At 25.5% G+C, this 24,388-nt stretch overlaps 2 protein-coding genes and 1 long non-coding RNA gene across 3 annotated transcripts in view; 2 read left to right on the top strand and 1 right to left on the bottom strand.

The window, feature by feature from the left end:
- The window catches only part of LOC135923097 (S-adenosylhomocysteine hydrolase-like protein 1), a 56,631-nt gene extending 46,185 nt beyond the window's left edge, over positions 1–10,446 (bottom strand). Inside the window, exons 1-2 of the mRNA XM_065457667.1 lie at positions 10,222–10,446; positions 9,531–9,609 (exon numbers count right to left, since the gene is read on the bottom strand). Of these exons, the coding sequence (XP_065313739.1) occupies positions 9,531–9,609; positions 10,222–10,386 (244 nt within the window). The 5' untranslated portion in view covers positions 10,387–10,446. The remainder of the gene's footprint in view (positions 1–9,530; positions 9,610–10,221) is intronic.
- LOC135923098 (transcription initiation factor TFIID subunit 12-like) overlaps positions 1–24,388 on the top strand; it is a 51,802-nt gene that overhangs the window by 10,321 nt on the left and 17,093 nt on the right. The window lies entirely within an intron of this gene.
- On the top strand, positions 7,872–8,408 carry LOC135923099 (uncharacterized). The gene is made up of 2 exons (XR_010571129.1): positions 7,872–7,914; positions 7,966–8,408. It is a non-coding gene; the product is annotated as an uncharacterized LOC135923099 (long non-coding RNA).

The following is a 24,388-nucleotide window of genomic DNA, read 5'->3' as shown; positions in this document are numbered from 1 at the left end:
CCTAGCAAAATATTTCACATGGTAAGTGCCTACGTTTCTTATAAATGGCCTCTATTTTTTGACATTCCCTTTTAAACAGTCACAGGTTCTTTAAAACTGTTTACCTTTTCGCCATCAATACAATATCATTGGTATACAAGGGATCCCATATATACGCCTGATTTTCTCAAAATCTAATTTGTAAACTCGAGTAGCATAGTCAAACACCTTTTCTGGCTCTACGGAAACATCATAAAATTTATCTACCTTCATTTGATATGTGTTTTGATGGGTTACGAACAAACCAAAATCCCTTCAAGAGGAATTTTATATGAACCGAGCCCATTTCCAGTTTTTTTGTCATAAAACAATTCGGGTCCCGCTTTCTGTTTTCAAAAACACTTGTCTAACCACGAAAATCATGTTTGTAATTCATTTCGCAGGTAGAAAGATAGATTAGGTTTATTACAACCTAATACAAGAGTTTAATCGTTTGACCAAAATAAGATAGATTACCTTTTCCTTAGTATACCGTAATCAAGTTTCTTTGCCAATCCTAGGGTATAGCCACTTTCGTATCCATGAACATAGGCCAGTAAGCCTTTAGAGTTTCTCATCATCAGTTAAAGATTAGGCCACAACTTTTATTAGATCTACTGCTTTATCTTTCTTCGTTCTATATTTTCCTAACTTCTTGCCGAAATCTACAGCTAAAATCTTTCATATTTCCTTAATTAGCTTATGTACTTCTTCCAAGCATTTTTAATTTCATTACTATCAATCACAATGATTCTTTAAAAAATTAAACACTTCAAACCTAATATATCTCTCTTTTCCAGTATCTGCTTCACCATTTTGGACATGTCACTCTTTTTTCCCTCATTCTCCAACTCTGTTGAAAACTCTTGCCTTCTGGATTCTTGCATTTTCAAGACTATATAGCTGATATTTCGTTTTCACAACAAGCATTTATCTTTCCTAAATTAAGACATATTATTTGAACCAATTATATGGATAAATGAGGATCTCTTGTGTTTGGTTTATATGATTTGTAACATGCGGTCATTTGTGACTGGTAATCTTGTTTATGTATTTTACAATTTATGTATGATTTGTATGTAGCTCTTTCCCATTGTTCATAGACTCACAAGGAGGTCAAAGTCTGATTCCTAGGTTATAATGCTTTTTTAAAATATATTAAGCCTATAATTTGTCATTTGGGAAAAAGAGCTATCCGAAGATGGGAAAAAGAGCTATATGAAGTGGAAAAAGCACTATAATAGGGAAAAACTATAATCAATAAAATATCTCCTTATATACAATCAAGCATTGCGGGACATGTACATAATTGGCATGTGACGATTTCTATAGTATATATAGAAGATTTTACTTCTAAATTTGTGAAGTGATAAATAATACTGTAATATAGCAATGCTAACGATTATAGAACTCTAATTCATATAAGCATATTTGCTGAGTAGTTTGGTAGGAGCACAATAGTTAATAAATCCTCGTTCTCTACACCTGAGAATATGTGTAAAAAATTGACAGATGAAATCATATCATTGAAAATCAAAATCCTTTCCAGACTTGACCAAGTCACTCTCAATGTGGTAAAAATATATACAACACAAAGCGCTAACCGTTCACTATATGGGTGAAATTGATCTGGGGATGTCTCTAGTTAAAGAATTTGGGCATCATTATTGAACGGTCAATTTAAAAACTGATTTGAATAGCAAGTAAATTTCAGACTGGTGTGAAGATGAAAGTAATATGCCCTTCCATAGGATTGAAACGTCCTAAAGTGCTAATTTGCTATCACTATTTACAAGATTATGGATTTGTTCATTTGTTAGTTAATTAATATCTTATTCGTTCCTAAATATTCCTTTTTGGCATATGTCATGTGTTAATTTTACTACATGGTGAAAATATTATGTAATTACTGGTGAACTCTTTTTGTATATTGGGTGCTAATTATTGACTGGTTGGCTAAAGTGGAGTTGCTTAAATTAAATTGATCAAATTCTCAATTTTTATAATTAAAGAAGTCAGCCATTGCCTGGTATCCTGCACTTATCATTTTCGTAATCTTTGCCATAATTTATGAGATCCAATAGCCCAAGAAACTGCAATGTCCATTTTTTGTTGCAAGCAATAAGCAGCGATTTCAGATCGTATTCTAGAGATTTGCATGTTAATTTTTTTTAAATGCATATTAAAAATTTATTTATATATAAAAAAAATTTTAATATTATCTAATCAAATCACCTAAATATCCGCATAAATTGTTGTTCGCCGCTCCGGCAATCTTATCGTTTCTAAAATTTCATACAACTCCATCACGACTTCAGATAGACCTTTTGGATATCACTCCGAATCAAGATGTCAGTGATTCGACTCATAATGATCAACTGTAAGTATGATAAGATATCAATATTATGCATCGATAACATTCTTTTTTCCCCGATGTGTGCCAAATAGATCTTCCGACTAGACATTCGGTAATTGATTTAATTCTCTCGACAAGAATTTAAACACTGTAATAATTAATTCTTAAAGTTTTCTCAAAATGGTCAAATTATAGGTGTTACCGATCTTCACTAAATAACTATACACCAAATCGCTCACTTTTAGCGCCCCGAAATAACTCGGATCAGGATGGGTCCACTTGTTGAATAAAAATCATGGGGCTTGAAAGATATATAAAAAATTCTAAAAAGGATTAAGCAATTTTTTTGATTAAACTTTATAAAAATGTGCATCTTATTTATCTTATTTTTATTTTAAAATCACAGCGATATGGACAGCCGGTTAATGTACATTCAATATTTCAGTGATAGCATCGTCTCTAAAAAAAAGGTTATCTTTCGTCATTGACAAGAATTTATCTTTGAATAATGATAAAATTTAAGTTTCAACTTGGTCCAAAAATCTCTTTTTGCACAACATACGAGGGCAACAACGGTAACGATGCCAATATGAATTATCTATCCACCCTAAGATTGCCTGAAAAATAACATGGGGATCGATAAATTCTATATGCACTCATTATATATAATCTGTCTTTAATGAACACACTAATTCATATTGTAAAAAAAGTATATTCTATTACAAGGTTTATAATCCCACAGATCATACAAATGTCAAAATCCCATGATGACCCAAATTATTTTAATTATAATATTTCTCATAAGAAAACAATATATAACGATTTTAATTAAGAAATGTTAGAGAAAATGGCCAAGACAACAATTTTTGTGAAACATCCTCGGTCCTCTATTAACAAAAAAAATGAATTTCTATAGTCATTTTAAGGATTATATACATTATTTTCAATAAATAAATGTTATATACTATGTATTTTTTTTTAATAGCAGTTTTTAAATGATGTATAAACATTTGTTTTAAGTTGGGTAATTGCTTTATGGCGAAAAAAGGATAAGTTTATAGTTTTTATTCCAAAATTATTCAGACCATTTTTTATAAAAAATAAGGGCCAGTTTTGAAGAAAGCATATATAAATTCGAGCCTCAATACCTTAACGGTTTTTCCAGAGAGCGGCTCTAGACTAAAATTAGCCTAAAAATTAGCCTACTACTTTTAGCCATTAACTAATTATTTTAAATAGGCATTGTTATTTTCCAACTTTCTCCAGGAATATCACATAATAGTGATAAAAAAAATATTTAAATTCTGGTTTTATATCAGTATTTCAAATTTAATTGATTGGGTAACTTTCGAATTGTTAGAATATGATTCGGAGTGCAAGGATAAAAATAAATTGATATATTTATACGACTTGGATTCTGTAAAAAAAATGGCAAATTATTTAAAAATGACATAATTTAACAATAACTTTAAAGATAATATATTCCTAAACAGGGAAAAACCAATTTGTGTGAAAGAGCTATAAAAAGTGGTTTAAAAAAATATTATTTATAACAATATAATCAATCGAATATTATAAATAAAGAATAAATGTAGTTTCTAAGATTTTGCCTAATATAATAAGATTTTGTTATCCGAGTACCATATAAGATAACCCCCCCCCCTCCCAAATATTGTACAACTTTAATGAGCTATAGTAGCTTAAATTTTTTAAAAATAAAATTTTTTTTATTATTATACATACCATACATAACCAAAATTATCGATGATTATATAATATATAAGCCACTCATCAAAACCACGACCTTCGATTTGAACAAAAGATAATATAAATAAAATAACTATATTAATATAATAAATTATGAATATAAATGCTAGCTTAATGATAAATAGAAATAAATCAAAATAACTAGCATTAATATTTAAAACGAATTAGAAACCAAATTTGCCGGGACAACTGCGCAAAATTATTTTATGGAGTGGGCCAAACCGAAAATCTCTACAGAAATCTTCAAGAGCTGGTCCACTAAGGGTTATCATTTTAATTTTAATGAGAGGAATAAATTATATTTTTAGATTTATCTATAATAAAAGACCTCGAGCTTTCGGCTATCATATTATATATGAAAAATTTAGTTGATAAAATGGCTCGATTTATCCCATTTTAAATTAAGATTTTAGCCAAAATAAAATTACGCAAGCCTCGAGATTTCATTAATAGATGCCTAATACTTTCTGGGTATCTATGAGAAAGATCTCCATGCTTGCGTATTTTTGACTAAAATATTGAGTAGCCGTTTTTAAAAATCGAGCCGTTTAACAACCCTACTTTCCATTAAATATCGGAGAAATGCAGTTCCATATCAAATCCCTACCAGGATCGTAAAACGATATGATTTACAAAAAAAACTAAACTATACCGTAAATAATAAAAAAAATTATGAAAAAAGGTAAAAAATTGACAAGATTGAAAAAAAATTAATATGTTGCTTATATTTTTCGATTAACTTTAAAAAAAATAAGACAAGGCCAAAATTATTTAAAATGATTGACAGTGGGCGGATTAGAAAATGGTAAAAATTAATAATAAACCCAGTCCGGTACTAAAAATGTGCACATCTGCAAGCTGATAAATATTAATCAGGTTGTGGAAATAAAAATCTTGATCATCGCGAATAAAATATAGAATTTTTCATAATTAATACCTAATGCAGGGATAAGCAAACTCGTCATTTGTACAATCGTTCTATATTTAAAAAAAAAATTTCTAACTTCGATTCATATACCCCCCCCCCACCAATAATTTGTATATCATCATCTAATGATGCAAAATCGCTCCATTTAAGCCGATTTTTAAAAAAATGATAACTTAATATTTTTGCCAGAAAAATATTTGCTAAAGTTTAAATAATAGATATCCAAACTTTTGTGCCCTCTATGATCAAAATCTTCAGACTTGCTTAATATTTTTCTGGTTAAAATATTAGCTGTTTTTAAAATCTGGCTAAAATGGAACGATTTTGCATCATTAAAATCATCCGTCCTTCGTTTTATAATCCAGTGTGAATTCCGATTTCTTATATTGCCCCGTTTTAAATGATATTATATTATTTGTAACCAGGGAAAGAGAGACACCAAAACGACTTACTTAATATTTGCAAAAAAAAAATATTAAATTTATAATATTATATCAAATAACAATTATTCGTTTTTCATTCATTAACAATAAATAAAGAGGACTCTACTTTTTTTTAAAAAAAATACCAAGCTCATCAATCCATTTCTTTATTTTTTTTATGTTTATATATTAGTAAGATCGCAATTCAGTCAATAGGCGTAATATCTTATGAAATTGTCAGAAATTTATAGGATAGGGTATTTCTACGTCGAAATACATTTCGGAAAAATAATTCGATTATTTTAAATTATAAAAAAATAAATAGTTTTCAGTTGGTAAATAGCACATTCATGGGTTTTAAAAGTGTATTTTTTTAATTTTAACAATCTGATTTTGCAAAATATGTATTCCGCCATCGTCATTTAAAATTGGAATGAGTAAGGAGGTAGTTTTGATCAATTTTTTCTTTTTTTTTGCTAATTTAAATTTTTTTTGCTAATTTTTTATTTGTATTTCATTTTTTTTGCTCATTTTTATTTGAATTTCCTTTCATAAGGGGAGGGGTGTGTAGGGAGAAATTTGTCTGGCTTTGGGTGTGTTAAAAAGGTCAGGTCCAATCCGTCTTAGAAGGAAATCGAAATGGACGGACAGGTCTTTCTAATTTTTTAATCTGGACTAAGATCCGGAACCGGTCTTTTTGCCTTATTATTCAATTCATTTCTTTAATAAATTTTTATGTATATTTTTTTTATTTTTTGAGAAAAAGTTACTTTAGTTTTTGTGGATTCATTACTTTTTTAGTTCATTTTTATTTTGCAATATACTATTGAAAACGAAATATTTGTCAAAACTGCATTTTACTTTTAAATTAAATTTATATTATTTAATATTAATATTTTATCTGTTATTGTTAACATAAAATACTTATATATTTAATTAAATCATAAAACAAAAATTACATTAGGAAAAAGTAAAAATATTTTTAAATAATTAAAAAAATTAAAATGTCGATCTTTCTATTCAGTACCACCGTCTGGACCGGTTTTTATTTAAGGACCTGGTCCGGTCCGGTTCGTGCGTTAAAGACCGGGCCATGACCTTCATTAGTGAAGTCGCTGGGTGAACTATGGATTTTGCTAGGTGTAATTTGAATTCGAATTTGGAACTAGGATCTCAGAACCGGACATCTAGGAACCCGAAACCATTCTTTTCGAATTTTAAAGAAGCAAAACTTTTAAAGTTGAACAAATTTAAATATTTTCTTCAATGTAACAGAAACTGAAACCCTCTGATCCGTGTCAAATCTAAAACTAAACCGGCCATTTTTTTAAATTGGGTTTGCATGTCGATTAAATGACATCAATGTGAATTCATATAATGATAAATAAGCCAGTTGGTCGACGTGCAAACCACAAGACCCCTAAGGATAATGAATCACTAATCTAATAGTATATGTTACACTATTTGATTAATGTCTGATATAATTTAGTTAATGATTACCTCCAAAATTTATTTGTAATGCATTTCACTCAAAACTATCAAATTCTTTTAACAATGTTAGGGAAACTAAATAGTGATGTTATATAGCTTGTTTTTATATAAAAATTTTAATTTGTTATGTTAAAGTTTTATTAATTTCCTGATTCAGGCAAAAGAATTAAATCATTTCAAAGTGAGGCGCGAAAATTAAATTAATATGATTCAATTATCTGGCAGCGCCGTTTGTTAAAACTGATAAATTGCGTGAAAGCATAAATATGTTCAAATGTATTTATCAAACGAGTAGAATGGAGGTGGGAATAAATTTAATGATTGAAATTGAATTACAGGCTCAAATTTTTATACGCCTCCTATGTATAAAATCGATATTTCGAGTCTCGAAAATAATCACAAAATTATTTATTTTAAAAAAATTTTAAGTTTTTAATTTACGATGGGGAACAAAAAAATTAGAAATAACAAATTAAAATTATCTTATATCATAAACTTGTTTACGTTGACAAAAATTCTAATCTATCATTATCATAGGTAAATTATTTTTAAGAAACCAAGGAAAAAAAGATACTCAAATTAGTAAGGTCTTTCAGACTGTCATAAATTAGATAAGTTACTGTTGTGTATATTTTCTAAATTATTTTTAGTTTTTTTAATTTTAAGCATAATTCTCCTTTAATGATAATTTAATAATAAATTATATCAACTGATTTATGAAATGTTTTTCTGTTCGAAAAATGAAATAGATTTTCAAACAAAAAAAATTATGATTTTTAGAGAAAAAAAATATAATTTATAATAATATAAAGGCCAAGAAATATAAAATATAAGCTTTAAAAATAAATTCCTAAATAAAATATTTTTTTATTAAATATTTTAATTATCAGCGATCGATTTTATAAAGAGGAATTCAATAATAACTATAATAAGTATTCCTTATTTTCATTTTCTTGTCTTACTTTACTTCACAACTTATATAGTGTATTGTGTAGTAGTGCTTTAGTGCAAATTTATTTATAAAAGAAAAAATAATTTTCAATTCAATCATTTATCAAAGTTTAAAGGACGAGGTAAACGCATATCTGCATATAACTGGATAATAATATCATGACAAGAAGAATAGAGCCGATGATGGCAGAAGAGCTAAATAATACCGAACCGATCAAATTAGTTATCATGAACCGAGTCGATCAAATCTGGATAAACAAGAACAAGCAGAACCGATATAAACAATCAAGAACAAAAAGAACAAAGCCGTTGAAGACAAAAGAATCTAAACCTCGCCGAATCGACGAAGTCAGCCAACCTAAACTGAGCTGATCAATCCAGGACAAGAATAACTGAGCCGATAATGAAATATTTCTAAACTAGACAATGGATAAAATATAAAAAAATTCCAAAAAAAATAAAATTAAGAATATTATATTTGCATCGCTAAATTTAAAGTCTGACATATTTTTGAGTGGTCCGATTACCCAAACCTAAAACCAGGGGCATGCTGATTTTTTAAAAAAAAAACTAATTTAAACTATATCATTTAATCAATTGGAAATCATATATTAAATAATTCCAAAATACAGCTAAAATTATGCAAAATAACTAAGCTGATCAAAATATTTAAAAAGGGGACCAGGGAAATAATTTTTAAAAAAAAGGTAAGCCAAGTATAAAAATATTTTTCACGGTCATAATTCTATCGAATAGCCTTTTATTTATGATGTAGATATTTCCATCCTTTAAAAAAAAATTTTTTTTAATAAACATTAAGATAAATATATAAAATATTTTATTTATAATAACGTAAATTGAATTTAAATTTCATCAATTTTTTAAAAAAAACTTATATTTCATAATAATATAAAATCCATCGTAATTTCAACATTATAATTTTCCATTTTAAAAATTTATTAACCTTATTGTATTCTAAATCCAATCAAAACATTTTAAAAATTAGGCATTTTATATATCGATATCGATAATGTAAAAGGCTCTAGATCAAGAACTTTAAAAAAAGTTTCAACCATGGATCACCATCCTATTTTATTTTTTGAAAAGATAGAGAATCGATTTTTTTAAGGGTATCATTTAACAAGTCTGCTTATGATAGGAGCTATCAATGTTAACCCCATTCCACTCAATTATAATTCTTTCAAAAATGTTTTTATAATTTGTAAAAAAAACACAATGCTATTTATTATATCCTGGCTATATATTTTTTTAAACCTGATTTTAAAATTAAAAGTTCTCTTTTTTTTACTGTTAATTTGAAAGATATATACTATAAGCTTCTTTTTTTTAAAAAAAAATTGATTTCAAGAGTTTTACATTAGAAATTTAAAAGAAATGTTTAAAATATTATTATTTTCAAGGTAAAATTATAAAAAAAATTTTCAATATTTTATTCATAAATCTAATGCATATATAGTATGAAAATTCTAAAAGATTGCCATATCCAGAGTAACTAATGTCTATAATAAATATAGTTAATCTCTTGTAACCATTTTAAGTGAATTATAAATTCAAAAAATAATTATATTCTACTTACAACTATAGCTTTCAGTAGATGATTGTGAAAATGAGCGACTTCTGAACCTGGTTCCTCGATTAGTTGCAAATTTTGCCTCCTTTATTATAATTTTTTAAATGTGATATAAAGGTATGCACATGAACAATAATATTAATAATATTAAATATCAAAAAAGAGAATGGAGGGGGGTTATAAAATGAAAAAAGGTTAAGATACATAATCTAAGTTACTTTAGACTAATAGTTATTTATATTGTATAGTTAGATATGAATTGCCTAATTTTTAACATCTAACAGGATCACAATCTTTTAGGTTGTAAAGATAGAGATTTTCTCTTTTAATATATCTTGTTTAATATAGATTTGAAATAATATTAATTTTTTTTAAAATATGTCATAGATTAATTTCATACATGAATAATCCTTCTACATTTAGGTTAGACTGCTCTAAACTAAATTTTACAATGATAGTGATGGTATATTATATATATAAATCTATTACTATAAATTAAACAAATAAAATATTTAACATTCTCCAAGACATATTATTAAAATAAAAAACATTAATTAAATCTTATAATTATTTGAGATAAAAGAGTAGGTAGCAGTGATAAATACAAATTTCTTAATCAATTGTATCCCTTACATTTTATTCAGCTTAGATTTATAATTTTATTTGTAATGACATATTATTTAACACTTGAGAATACCCTTTTGAGACTGGAATCTTCATCAATATTTTTAGTTCGATCTAGGATTTTAAACTTAGGTGAGGTCAATGGTTGTTCTTCAGTTGCAATTTCTGGTATAATTTTTTTCTCTGATGAAATTTTCTTAGAATCCGCTGAATTACGAGTTTTAGGACTTGTATCCATTCTTGAAATTTCCCCTAGGATTAGCTATTTAAATAAAGCCTTCAGGTGGTATAATATTTCGTAAAAAATATTATGCATGTTTTTTTTGCGCCCTAAAGTATTTAAATTAAATTATATTTATCACCTTAGAGTGATATTCCTGTTTTTAACTATTAATATTTAATTATGCATAAGATCTTGGAGTATAATAAAGATTATTTAATTATATTTTACAATTAGTTAAAATTTATTGTTTCAATTATCTCTTTATATATTTATTTTTTTTTATACACATTGTCATTATGATATATCAAAAACAAATTTGATTACTTTTTCAAGCTTTGGAGCCTTTCTATGTAAATTTTTTACCCAAACGATACCGTCTGGGCTTTTTATTTCTGAGATAATATTTGAGGAGTTTTAAACGGGCACTTATCCTCAGAGCATTGCGAAGGGGTTATTGGCAGCTAAGCCTTTTCACCTCTCCCCTTTTTTTTGCCTTTAGCTCTCTTTCAAAATTTTGAGAATGGGTTGAACCCGCTTACCCACCTTCTTTAAATTTTTTCCTATATAAAAATTAATTTTTATAAAAAAAATTTTTTCATATTATTTTATAGCCAAGAAAATAGAGAAGCTAAAAGTTATATTTTTCAATAATTTTATTTTCATCATTTTTATATAAATACTTATAAGCCATTTCGGATTCTTCTTTATTTAAAGTATAGATCCCCACCAACAAGTAGTGGTAATAATTAGTTCCATTTAATTAGTTTTTGCGTATACTCTAATGAGGTTAGACTTAATTTTTAAACGGAAACTATCTAGCCTAAAAGATATATTCCTGCCTCTAGGCTTAGCACATTTTTTTAACCGTTAGGATTTCGCTGATTTAACAACATTACGACTACAAGGATAATCCAATTCTAGCAAAATCTTTTAAATACAAATTTAAAATTTTCAAATAGGTAGGAATAAAAATATTTGGTGGGATACTATAGTAAGTTAACACAATAATCAGTGGAGACTTTATCATATTATATGCATTCATAGTTTATTCAAAATCAATAAGATATAATAATTTTCTAAGTTTTAAGATATATAATAATTATAATCAGTTTCTAAAATGTCCTATTGCGTTATTTATTTAATACTCATGTATTACATTTCTTCCAAAATCTCTTTGATAATTAACAGTAGCTTGTGATAATTTAATGGAGTAACTGTGGCCCAACTATTTCTGTAACTGTCAATGAACTTTTATAAGTCGGATTCAAACGATCTCAGCTGTAGAGTTGTTAAAGTATCTAGATGATATCTAGATAGATTTTTATTAAAGTATCTGTTTCTAGATATTATTTTAAACGTATCTGTATCTATGATATACTTTTATTTAACGCTTTTTTATATTATAAATAAAAATACTTATGCAAAATTTATTTTATTTCATATGAGTATATAATTTAAATATATATATTAAAAAATATTAAGACTACAATAATAAAAAATTATATATCTATATAATAAAATATTAAAACTTATATATATAAATTTATATATATAAATATTAATTAAATATTATGTGCGATAGTGATGAAGAGGAAGAAGTAATAATCAATGAAGCATTAAGTTCAGAGACATTGTTTTTTTCATGGGCAATTTATAGAGCATATTTTAAATAATATCTCAAAAAGAAAACAGATCTCTGATAGTAAAATGTTTGCCATATCTACAAAAAAAATAGGAAAATTTTAGTGAGCATTACCCAATATATCTTTGGCATTACCTCAACTTGCAACATTGTACTAAATAAATGTTTACAATTGAATTTTAAATTTTAAGAGAAAAAATCAAACACTGTAAATGAAAAAATAATTAATACAAAGATTAGTTGATAAATTATCAAGGTTTTTAATTGATTGCAAACAAATAACCTGTAAAAAAAACAAATATTTAATAACCGATTTTTTTCAGTACTCCATACTCCATAGCACAGGAGTAGATATGATTGTTAATAATGATTTTTAAATTTCCAAAATATTTTATTACTGAAATCTAATAATTATTTATAATCATTTAATCATATATTTTCATATATTACAATAAAATCTAAATATTTTAGTTATATTTTGATAAATGTGATATCTAGTCAATAAAGTTTTTAGCTCATTTCATACATGCAAAGCTTATATAAGACTATTAAAAAATTGTATCTGTATCTAGATACATTTTAAAAATGGTATCTGTATAAAGATAACTTTTTAGACCATGCATCTATATCTGGATCTAGATAACTTTTTATACTATGTATCTGTATTTAGATCCATTTAAAAAGTACCTTTTAACAACTCTGCTTAGCTGATGTGTATGATTTCTCTTTTTCAAATGTAAGTCATGATTATGACTTAGTATTTCATTTTCATTTTCAATCTCGTGTTGTGAGCTTGTCCCATGTCTATTTTTCTTCACCCAGTAAATGAAGTTATTTATACTATAAATAAATATCTGCTGTCATTATACGACAGACAGTCATTTTACAACAGCCGTGGTCGGAGTAAAATACTGCGTTGTAAAAGGATTGCTGTCATATTTTTCGCTACAAAAGCATTGGCGGACATTTTTTTAAATGAAATTATATGTTTTGGGATTAGAATGATTTCTGTTAATTCTACTGTCAATAATTACTCGCTTCAAAAACATTGATGCCAATTTTTATAAGAAATCAATGCTTGAAAGTAATCAAAATTAAAATGACTGCGAATAATATGACTGCTAAGAAATATAATTACTTGCTTCAAAAAGATCGGAGGCCATAATTGGATTTAAAATTATTGCAATTAATATAATTTTAAAAAAAATTAATATTAACTTCTCGATTCAAAAACTTTTGTAGCCATACTTTAATGAAATATTTTTAGGATTAAAGGACTTTTAATAATACCAATTTCTAACTTCAAAAAAATAGGCGGACAAATATTATATTTGAAAACACTCATATTTGTCTTATAATTAACTATCCTTTGCTTAGGGTTTAAAATACTAAGAGCTAAGAAATATATTTTAAATCTAATAATTAATTACGACGCAGATATTTTATGCTATTCTAAATATTAATTTACATTTAATTTAGTTTAATCGAGCCTTTCTCTATTTTATAGGCGAATTTACGGCTTAAGTAGTCAGTTATTTTAAAGATTTATATATATATAAATATTTCTTAACTGATTTATACATTATGTTATATCCACCCGTCTATGAATAACAGTGTACATAACTAGATGCAACCCTCCTCAAAAACATATGCCTACCCCTCCCCCTCATTATTAATCAAACCATTTTAATTAATCTGGTGCTTCTTTTATTAATTTTAAAAATATAATTATTTTAGGTCTTCTACCAACTACCAAAATATTGTGAATATAAAAGAGTTATTTTTTAGATGATGAATTCAATTAAAGTCGCCTCATTTGTAATGGATGCATTATTGTAGAACATTATTTGGCATGAATATGAGTTTGCTGAGATTGTCTAACGCTTCAATTACATTTAAAAGGATCACAGATAATTTTATTTGGAAAATAATGTTTATGACTGTTTGCAATACATATATAGATTTGGTCGATGACCAGCAAGATCATTGTATTATAATAGGTCTATAATTAAGGTGTTAATTTTTATAGCAATATATTTTGTCCTATTTTAAAAATTTAATAGATAACCCTAAACCCCCAATAAATTTATCCTATACCCCTTAGAGCAGCTTACCCCCTACCCCTCTCAATAATAATAGGATGTAAACTGTAGACGCTGTATGTAATAAGGTGGGGAGGTTCAAAATTTTTATAAATATAAGCTCTCGACATGCATAAACATTAAAAAATTTAATTGATCACTATAAATATTTAGGAAATTCAAGGTTTTTTAGGCCGAAACTTTTTAAACTATTTTAAATGTTTATAAAATTATATTATCGGTGTCTATAATAATTTAATGCCCCACTAAATACTCAGTAATTTTTAGCATTTTATTTATAAATCGGAGATTTTCAGCCGTTATTATGACAGTTAAATAGGCACCATAATTGATTTTTATTAGAATTAATTGAACAATGCAGTTTATAATATTTATGAATGACCATATGTAAAAAATAAACAAAATTAGATTAGTATAAATAAATAATAATTAATATAAATTTAATTAAACCAATGATAGAAATTAATTTTATAAAAAAATTTATAGGTGTAAAAATGATAAAACGGAGTTATGACAAGGATAAAACTCAATAACTAAAATTTTAATATTTAAAAGTTATCAATTATCATTGTACCGTAATTCTAAAATGATGATAATAATTATGAGCTGATTTTGAATTTATAGATATACAAAGACATAAACTTAAAAGTTTACAAATATCACTGAACTATAATCCTGAAATGATAATATCGATAAAAGCTGGTTTTGAATTTATAGCTCAATACTCCTGCTGAATTGATAATATTAATTATCAACTGAATTTGAGTTTATAGCTAAACAAAGGCATAAACCTTTATAAAAACATTAAAGTATTAATGTGGCTTTAAAGAAAAATTTATTTTGCTTATCTATATTTAACAAGTGCTTTAAATAAAATGTACTTAAAATTAAGATTTTAGTTCCATGGTGCAAAATTAAACTAAAAATTCAAATATCAAAAAACTTTATTTAAGTTATCTCTAAAATTTATATCTATTTTTGAAAGAAATATATCTAGTATTTATACATAAAAATCTTTTACAGTTTGAATAATAAATATAAAAATAGTTTTATCAAAATAAAAATTGAACAAATTAATCTGATATAAAATAAGTATTTTTAAAAAAAATGAAAATATCAATAAACTACCCAAGGTTAAAATAAAAAAACGAGGTCAAATCATTATTCAACACATGGATAGGTGAAAAATAATTATTAATAAATTTATTACTAACATTTCTAATATTACTCTAATTTTTATTGTCACAATCGGTACTTTTTGACCCAGAGCAAAGGATTTTTTCAAGGCACTTGAGGTGACCCCCAGAAAGGTTTTCACTTAAGTCAACAAATCTTAATGGAAATTTGTAGGTGTCATAGTATATCATTCAACGGGACCATAACTTAGATGCACCTCCATATGTACTTTTTTTAAAATTACACTAAAGTATTTTATTAGCCTTTGTTTTAATAAATAATTTATATTTTTTATTTTTATATAGCTTAGATACTTTATTGTAAATGATATATGTTTTTAAATAGAAATAAAATACTAATCATAAAAAAAATTTGATTTATCTATTTCCCAACCGGTAACCAGTTCGATAGATATTGCAAAAATAACAACCGAGAGGCGAATAAAATCCAGGGATTGAATTATCAGTTTGATTTTTAAAAATTAAAATATTTGAGATATCTTATGGCAAATGCAATGATTATATCTTTGGTAGTGTTATTAAATTGCTGGGTCGGGTCGGCTTGGCCGAAAACCCAGCAAGGTTTGAGCCGAAAAAAACGACCTTAAACCTGAGCGAACTCATTTAGCCATAGATCAGACCCAATCCGACCTAATGGGCCTCATGACCCAACCCATTGGGCCGACCCGATGAGTCGGCTTGCTGGGTCGGCTTGCGTTAAAATTTGTCATAATCGTCATTTTTAAGTTCTTTCGAATTTTTTTGAAGCAAATAGGTAAAAAAATATATATTGTAAACATGTTAAATTAAATTTTCAGTGAATATGTACCTTAGAAAAGTGACAATTGTCATAATCGTTATTTTTTTCGAATTTTTTTGAAGCAAATAGGTAAAAATATATATTGTAAACATGTTAAATTAAATTTTCAGTGAATATTGTACCTTAGAAAAGTGACAATTGTCATAATCGTCATTTTTAAGTTTTTTCGAATTTTTTTGAAGCAAATAGGTAAAAATATATATTGTAAACATGTTAAATTAAATTTTCAGTGAATATGTACCTTAGAAAAGTGAGAATTGTCATAATCGTCATTTTTAAGTTTTGTCGAATTTTTTTGAAGCAAATAGGTAAAAATATATATTGTAAACATGTTAAATTAAATTTTCAGTGAATATGTACCTTAGAAAAGTGACAATTGTCATAATCGTCATCTTTAAGTTTTTTTAAAACTTTCTTTTAATCTTAGTGGTTTTTAATATTATAAAGTTCTAAAATTTTATTTTTATAAATAAATTTCTATTGCCATTTTTTTTAACACCACGCTTGAAATGTAAAAATAAAAAAAACATTTTATTTATGTTTAAAGTTTTGTAAAAAGTTTTGGATATTTAAAGATTTTCTAAAACCATTGGATCTAGTAATAAGGTGTCAGTGCAATTATATTTTATTCCAATGAGGAAAATTTTATTTAAAATTGTTTTAAGCCTATTTAAAATTTTGATATTGGAAAGATGTTATAAAATATTTGGATTCAGTAAGAAATTTTATCTTTCATTACTTTTTGACTCCACCCTTAGAAATCTAGAAATATAAAAAAAATTATACTTATTTTCAGACTAGTAAAAAGTTTTTATAATTAGAAAAATATTTCTAAACCTCTAATATTGATACTGCTATTATATTTTATTCTTTTTTTTAACTTGAACTTAGTTTATAATATTTGGTATTAGATATGAGTGGTATATCATTTGAAACTTTTTAAAGGATTGGTAGATAATAGGAAAATACAGGGCAAATTGAGCAAGGAACTCATTTTTAAATTTAAGACATTCAGATACATATATTTTTCCTAATCTTATAAAAATATTAAGTAATATATAACTACTATAAATTTTTTATATCAAATTTGATTTGAAACACAAGATTTTAATTATTATTTGATTTAAGATCATGGATATAATTCTTGACAAATTTTAAATTATTTTTCATAATTTCTGAGTTTTACAAATATTTTGTTTACATTAAATATCACGATTGTTAAAGCCGAGTGTTAGCAGGCCTTGCTAAACCCCCTAAATACTTTCTACCACTAATGCATCATTATAAATTATAATTTTTAATTGATTTTTTTTCATTGGTAATTGTGTGGATGACTTATGCAAAATCCAAATATTCATACTTAAGAATGAATATCATAGAAAAAATTAGGAAAACATTTAGATCTTCAGAGATACTACTAATTAGGAATTAAAATTTTTTTATCTATAAACCCCCCCCCCCTTTCTTTTTAGAAATAATAACTATTTTAATTTAAAAATGATATATTTAAAATTATTCATTTATCGCAAGTAGGCTCTTATATTTTATAAGTAAAAATTTACAAATGCAAAATATAAGGCACATTATCATATCTTTATTATTTTCATAAATAAAAAATAAAAATTATATGCATAAATCAAATAACAAATAATGGAAAAATAACAAATTATAAACATTCTTTTATTATTCAAAAATTGTAGACTTTTATAAATAGACTACTTGAAACGATACACATGTTTAAATATACTATAAAAGGGGGTAAACAAAATAAGATTTTATTTTTAATAGAATAAAGATTGAAATCAAATATGGACAAGCAATTAATTAAGAAGATTAATAGTTGATTAATCATTATAAAAATAAATGTGTTACATATATATAATTTGTGATGAAAAATGAATTTTTTTATTATTTTCTTTGAGAATGCTCACGTAAGATATTTGATTAAATTTCATTTAAAATTCTAAATCATTTTTTGTAAAAAGTCTTTTTAATATTTGAAAATATTTTAGAATTTCTTAAATGTATGTATATCCATTTATTTCGATAAAAATATGATAACACTATAAACTTTTATAATAATTTCGATAAAATAATTAATACATAAAAAATATAATTATAATTTATCAAAATATTCCATTGTTCCACGAATTTGATGTTGGTACCTTTTTAGAAATTAAAAGAGTTAATATTATAATTATTAATACAAATCGATTATAAAGATTACCTAATTAATCAGTTGCCCGCGATAACCCAACTCCAAATAGCTTTGCATGTGATTGTAAAAGTTAGTGAAATCATAAGGAATAAATCCGTGTAAGAGTTGAATAATATTCCTAACAATTTCATCTCTTGAATTAGGGCGGGGATTGATTGCTCTAAATTTATTTTTCAAAACTCCAAGAAAATTTTCAATGGGATTTAACTGAGGTGAATAAGGTGATAGGTATTCAATCCTACCTTTATAAGAATCGATAAGATGGCTTCTATGGATAGATGCATTATCCATTACAATGATTGCATCTGGTGGTAGGATACTAATAAGCTCCGTCATAGAATCACGGAATAATAGCCCATTATAAGCTCCGTCTATTATTTTATAATGAATTACCCCTCCAATTCCGATTGTACAAAGGATACTTACATTTTTACCCTTAGAGGATGGGATTTTTATTATTGGACGGACATTGTATGGCGCCCAGGCGTAGATTGGTACAACATGCAAGTTTATTCCAGTCTCATCTAAGAAATATAAATTTTCTCTTGGGATATTTAAGATCTTTGCACAATAAATTTGACGAATATTAATAGCCCCGGGAGTATTTCTTCTATCAGGCTCCTTGCCAGCCCTTTTTTTAGACCAACCAATGTTTTTAATATATTTACTAATTGTGGTTTTTGTTTTTGGACTACCAGGAGGTAACTTTTCTATTATCTCCTGAATAGTCATAGTGTTATTATCCATTAATAGGCTTATGATACTTCTTTCAATAATGGAAGAATCTTTCTTTTTACTTCCTCTTTTTTGAATATTATATTCCTTTAAAGGATCTCCATTTATTTCTGGGAATGTATCCCGTCTAAATTTGTGAACAGATGCAGTAGACATTTCGACATATTTTGCGATGTCTTTTATTTTCATTTGTTGTTTTTCCGGCATTGATAACATTTTGGTAACTATATCTAATTTTTCTTTATTCCAATATTTGTGTATTCTTTTTGGTCTTTGAATTCTCGACGAAGATTGGGAGTTTTCATTTAAATTGGAAAAATTAGTATTACTATTGGATAATAAAGATTCTATATTAAACATTTTTTTTTATTATTTAAGAAAAATTAATTTCAATCTTTATTCTATTAAAAATAAAATCTTATTTTGTTTACCCCCTTTTATAGTATATTTAAACATGTGTATCGTTTCACATTATTTTTTCCCTTTTTTTTATTCAAGGGTGTTCCGAGAATTTATATGACGGCATCTGGCTTGTTTTTTTAAGAATAGAAAAGATTCGAAAATTTTGTTATTTTATTTAATATATTATTAAAACATTTTTATTTTTTGATTTCGACGAAATGGAAGGAAATAAAAATCTTAAAAAAAATTCTGCCTGTTAAAATTATAAAAATGATTTTTATAAAATATATGGCCCAACCCGGGTATTAAAATTTTTTTTTTAGCCCAGCCCATGTATTTTTAAAAAATAAAATTTTCGTCCCAGGCATTCGAATCAGGTTTAAGGCCAGGCCTGTAGCTCTCTGATCTGATTTTAGTACGTGTTTATAATTTCCTTGATAAATTTGATTTTATCAGATCTATTCTGAAGAGAATCTACCTTGGAAATTACATACGATCGCCAAAAAATTTTTAGGTTTAATAATTTATAATGAAAATCTATATATATTAAAGGCTAAACTTTATAAATTTTAGAAGATTTTATATTGAATTTCTTAAAATTTTAATTTACATAAAAATATTTTGAAAAATTATAAAAAAATTATTATAAATTAAAGTCTCTCCATAAGTTTGTATAAAATTGTCCGACATTTAAAAGTAGTGTTATTAGCTTAAAAATCAACTATACTTAATTAGGCCTAACCGAAAAATCGCCTAAAACTAATTAGACAAAATGTAGGGATTGGGAGACGTTACACAACACTAAGCCTAGCCTTAATTATTCTATATTCCTAACCATATATTCAACACTCTTTTGTAAATATTTCTCTTAACTTCTGAGAACTTTTCTATTAAAGATACAATAGATATTTTTTGCTCCTTTCTATCTAATGATAATTTCATTTTTTTTCTCTATCTAATAATAAAATTTCCAGATCAACAATATTGCTTTCATTATCATTGTTATCGCTACAACCAGTAGATATTGTCGTAGCTCCGATATATTGTAAATAATAGAGTTTTGGGTATGCCATAAATCCTCAAGATGGTCTATAGCAATTTATTTTTGTTTGATACTTAATATAACTTGATATCGAGGGTCTAAATATATTGAAGCATATACAACACTATTTTGTAAATATTGTTGATCTCTAATTTTCGTATTTTCTAATATTTCATAAGAAAAAGAACTTGTAAATCTTTCTAACTCTAATCGACATCTTATCCATATGCCATAAAAATCCGATAAACATAACTGTTCTGCTTGCAATCTTAATCTAGTTATTTTTAAAGGAACCAACACACTAGTAAGGTCTTTTATTTGATTCCAATCATCTTCTGACAAAATGGCATCACATGCTCCTATAATAAAATCATTACAGAAATCTTTCAAACTTATTAATCGCTCTAACATCATACAAATAGAGGACCAACTTGTTGTGCAATCTAATATTGCCATTTGCCTTTTCATAGATTTTAATATTCTTACAATTGTGGGAGTTCTTAAATATTTTACAACATCCCTTGCTTTATCAATTATAGTTTTAAATTTATGGTATCAATCTCTAAATAAAATAAAATGAAGTCCAGGAAGAAAAACGAAAGAAAAACGCGAATATAAAATAAATGATTCCACGAAAAAAATTAATAAAATTATAAAAATTTATATTTTTACATTATTTTTTAAAATTAAAATTTTTTTTATAATACCCTGAACCCTTGAACCCTTCACTTTTTAAAATGTCGGGTTCAGCCAAAATACGAGGGTTCAGGGTTAGGGTCCGGGTTCACATCCCTGAAATAATCATATATTGTTAAATATATATTTAAGCTTTTTTGAAAAAAGGTATTATAAGATTCTTTAAAATAAAATTTTATAAAAGCTCTATAATAGTTTATGAGGTAGAAGATGAAGTTTTGTGACAGTGTTTTTCTAGCCAGTCAATACATTGTTTACTGGCTGTTGTAATGTACACTTTTTTATGTATATTTTATTTGATAAAGTGATTTATTTTAACAGATGTATTAATTTGTATGTAAATGACTTATGATATTTATTACATTAACAAAATTGTAAAAATCACTTTTTCATTTTATATAAACTTTTGATTCAATTTAATTTTATAATAATAAAAAAAATATAAAGAGAAAGTTAACAAAATTTTATCTCAGAGTATCGCCATCAGAGGCGATACTCTTATTCCAATAAAATATATACGTTAAATTAAATAAAATTTCAATAATTATATCTGAATCCCCATTAATTATAAAATCATGTAGATTCTTTTATTCAATTTATGAAGGTTTATTCTTTTAAATTGATAAATTTGATAACTATGAAAATGGTGCCGTGTAAAGCAAATGTTCCATAAGGGTTATTGCAGTCACAATTCGCAATTTTATTACCACTATATTATCAATGCGGAAAAATGATCACTCTTTCAGGTGCAGTATATTTTCATTTGTATTCGACTTTGAGAGAAGGCCACTATAGGCAAATTATTCCAAAATTGGAAATTAATATATTTTAAAGGTAAAATAAAAACACAAATATTCAAAATTGGGAATTAATATATTATAAAGGTAAAATAAAAAAGATGAATATTCCAAAATTGGGAATTAATATATTATAAAGGTAAAATAAAAAAAAGATAAATATTCCAAAATTGGGAATTAATATTGATAAAATAAAATAAAAAAGATGAATATTCCAAAATTGGAAATTAATATATTATAAAGGTAAAATAAAAAAGGATGAATATTCCAAATTGGAAATTAATATTTATAAAGGAAAAATAAAAACACAAATATTCAAAATTGGGAATTAATATATTATAAAGGTAAAATAAAAAAGATGAATATTCCAAAATTGGGAATTAATATTATTAATAAATTTTAAAAGAAGAGACTTTCATAAAGGATCTTATTCGATATTTGTTTTGTTGGGAGGAGGTTTTCAAGTGAATATTATTATTAAAGTCATAGCGGAATAAAATATATGCATCAAATTATTCGAAATCTTTACCTAACCTACTATATTATCTATGACATTATTCATTGGTATTCTTTCAAAGAAATGAAATTCCTATAAAAACCATTTTTTAGTAAAGATATTGTATACGTTATGTTTACTTCGCTAAAAAAAATTTAATTTAAATCCTTATATAAAATTATTCAAGAATATAAGGAAATTATTCCGGGATATTCAAATAATGTTTCCGAAATCATATTCGAAATTATATTAAAAGATTTACCGATAATAATGGGGAGATGTGTATGAAAATTTTGAGTATAAATTGTTTACATTATATTTTGTATTCGAATTGGAGAATTTTATGATGAAATATTTAAAAAAATATATTCTATTCTTTATTCAAATTGGGAAATATAAATTTACGGTATTACAGAGAAATTGTAGCCGGAGAAATTATATAATATTTTTATTCTTATTCGTGAGACGACTAAAACGGCGTTCTCCTTTGGACAAAAAAAAGACCGCATTTCTTTATTCTTATTCGTGAGACGAATGAAACGGCTCCTATGGACATAAAGCCGCAAAGTCGATCAAGATAATTTATTTTCGGCGAAAATTTTATAGACACCAAAATAAGCGGAATGTTTAAATATATAGTTTGGAGTAAATGAAAAACGTCAGATGTGTAATTATATTTCGTATATTATTGGTCATATATTATCAATCACCCCTAACACTTGGGTTTAGTAATGGGTGGCGTGTTGTAATGTACACTTTTTTAATGTATATTTTATTTGATAAAGTGATTTATTTTAACAGATGTATTAATTTTTATGTAAATGACTGATGATATTTATTACATTAACGAAATTGTAAAAATCACTTTTTCATTTTATATAAACTTTTGATTCAATTTAATTTTATAATAATAAAAAAAATATAAAGAGAAAGTTAACAAAATTTTATCTCAGAGTATCGCCATCAGAGGCGATACTCTTATTCCAATAAAATATATACGTTAAATTAAATAAAATTTCAATAATTATATCTGAATCCCCATTAATTATAAAATCATGTAGATTCTTTTATTCAATTTATGAAGGTTTATTCTTTTAAATGGATAAATTTGATAAATATGAAACTGGCCATAATAAATTTAAGAATTATATGAAATGATTGCAAAAAACCTATCTTATATATTTCTTCATTTTTTAGGCATATAAAAATTTAATAATGCAATTAGTATTAACATCTAAATTTTTATATCTTAATTATCTTTTTATTAAAAATTCTTATCTCAATTAATCACTATTTATTTTGAATTTATGAATTATTATCTTAACTATTTTCAATAATTTTATCATTCATGATGTATTAAATTATTTAGGGAATTATTAACAATAATGAAAACCATTTTATTAATTTATAAATGAAACAATCGTATCACTATTTACATACATAACATAAATCATTGTTATTCGTTTATTGAGTATGAGCCCAGTTTTCAAATTGCAGACAATTAATCCACTCTTCACCTTTAAGGTTTTCTTAGGAATATTAAATTTTGTAGATATTAATAATGTTTATCTGTTATTAATGAATATATCATCATTTGCCAGTTTAACATTTGATTTTGTACCAAATATGTTTAAAGCGAGCTTTTCATTTCTATATGAATAAGTCAATACATATGCCTATTAAATAAACTTGAAACCATAATTTTTTGTGCGTATAATGCTGAATGCCTAAAGATAATATTTATATAAAATAACAATAATCTAAATTAGTAATTTTTTCACCAAACAAAAAAATGTGTAACGAGATTTTTCCAGAAAGAAGTACTAAAAACAGCTTATTTTTTTATTGGATTCTCTATTCAATAGGTAAAGTACATATCATAAAATGCACAT

Source organism: Gordionus sp. m RMFG-2023, chromosome 2 (genome assembly GCF_954871325.1).
Source record: "Gordionus sp. m RMFG-2023 chromosome 2, tfGorSpeb1-WG-v2, whole genome shotgun sequence".
Taxonomy (NCBI): domain Eukaryota; kingdom Metazoa; phylum Nematomorpha; class Gordioida; order Chordodea; family Parachordodidae; genus Gordionus; species Gordionus sp. m RMFG-2023.
Note: the sequence above shows the minus strand (reverse complement) of the source record. Positions and strands in the feature narration are given on the sequence as shown.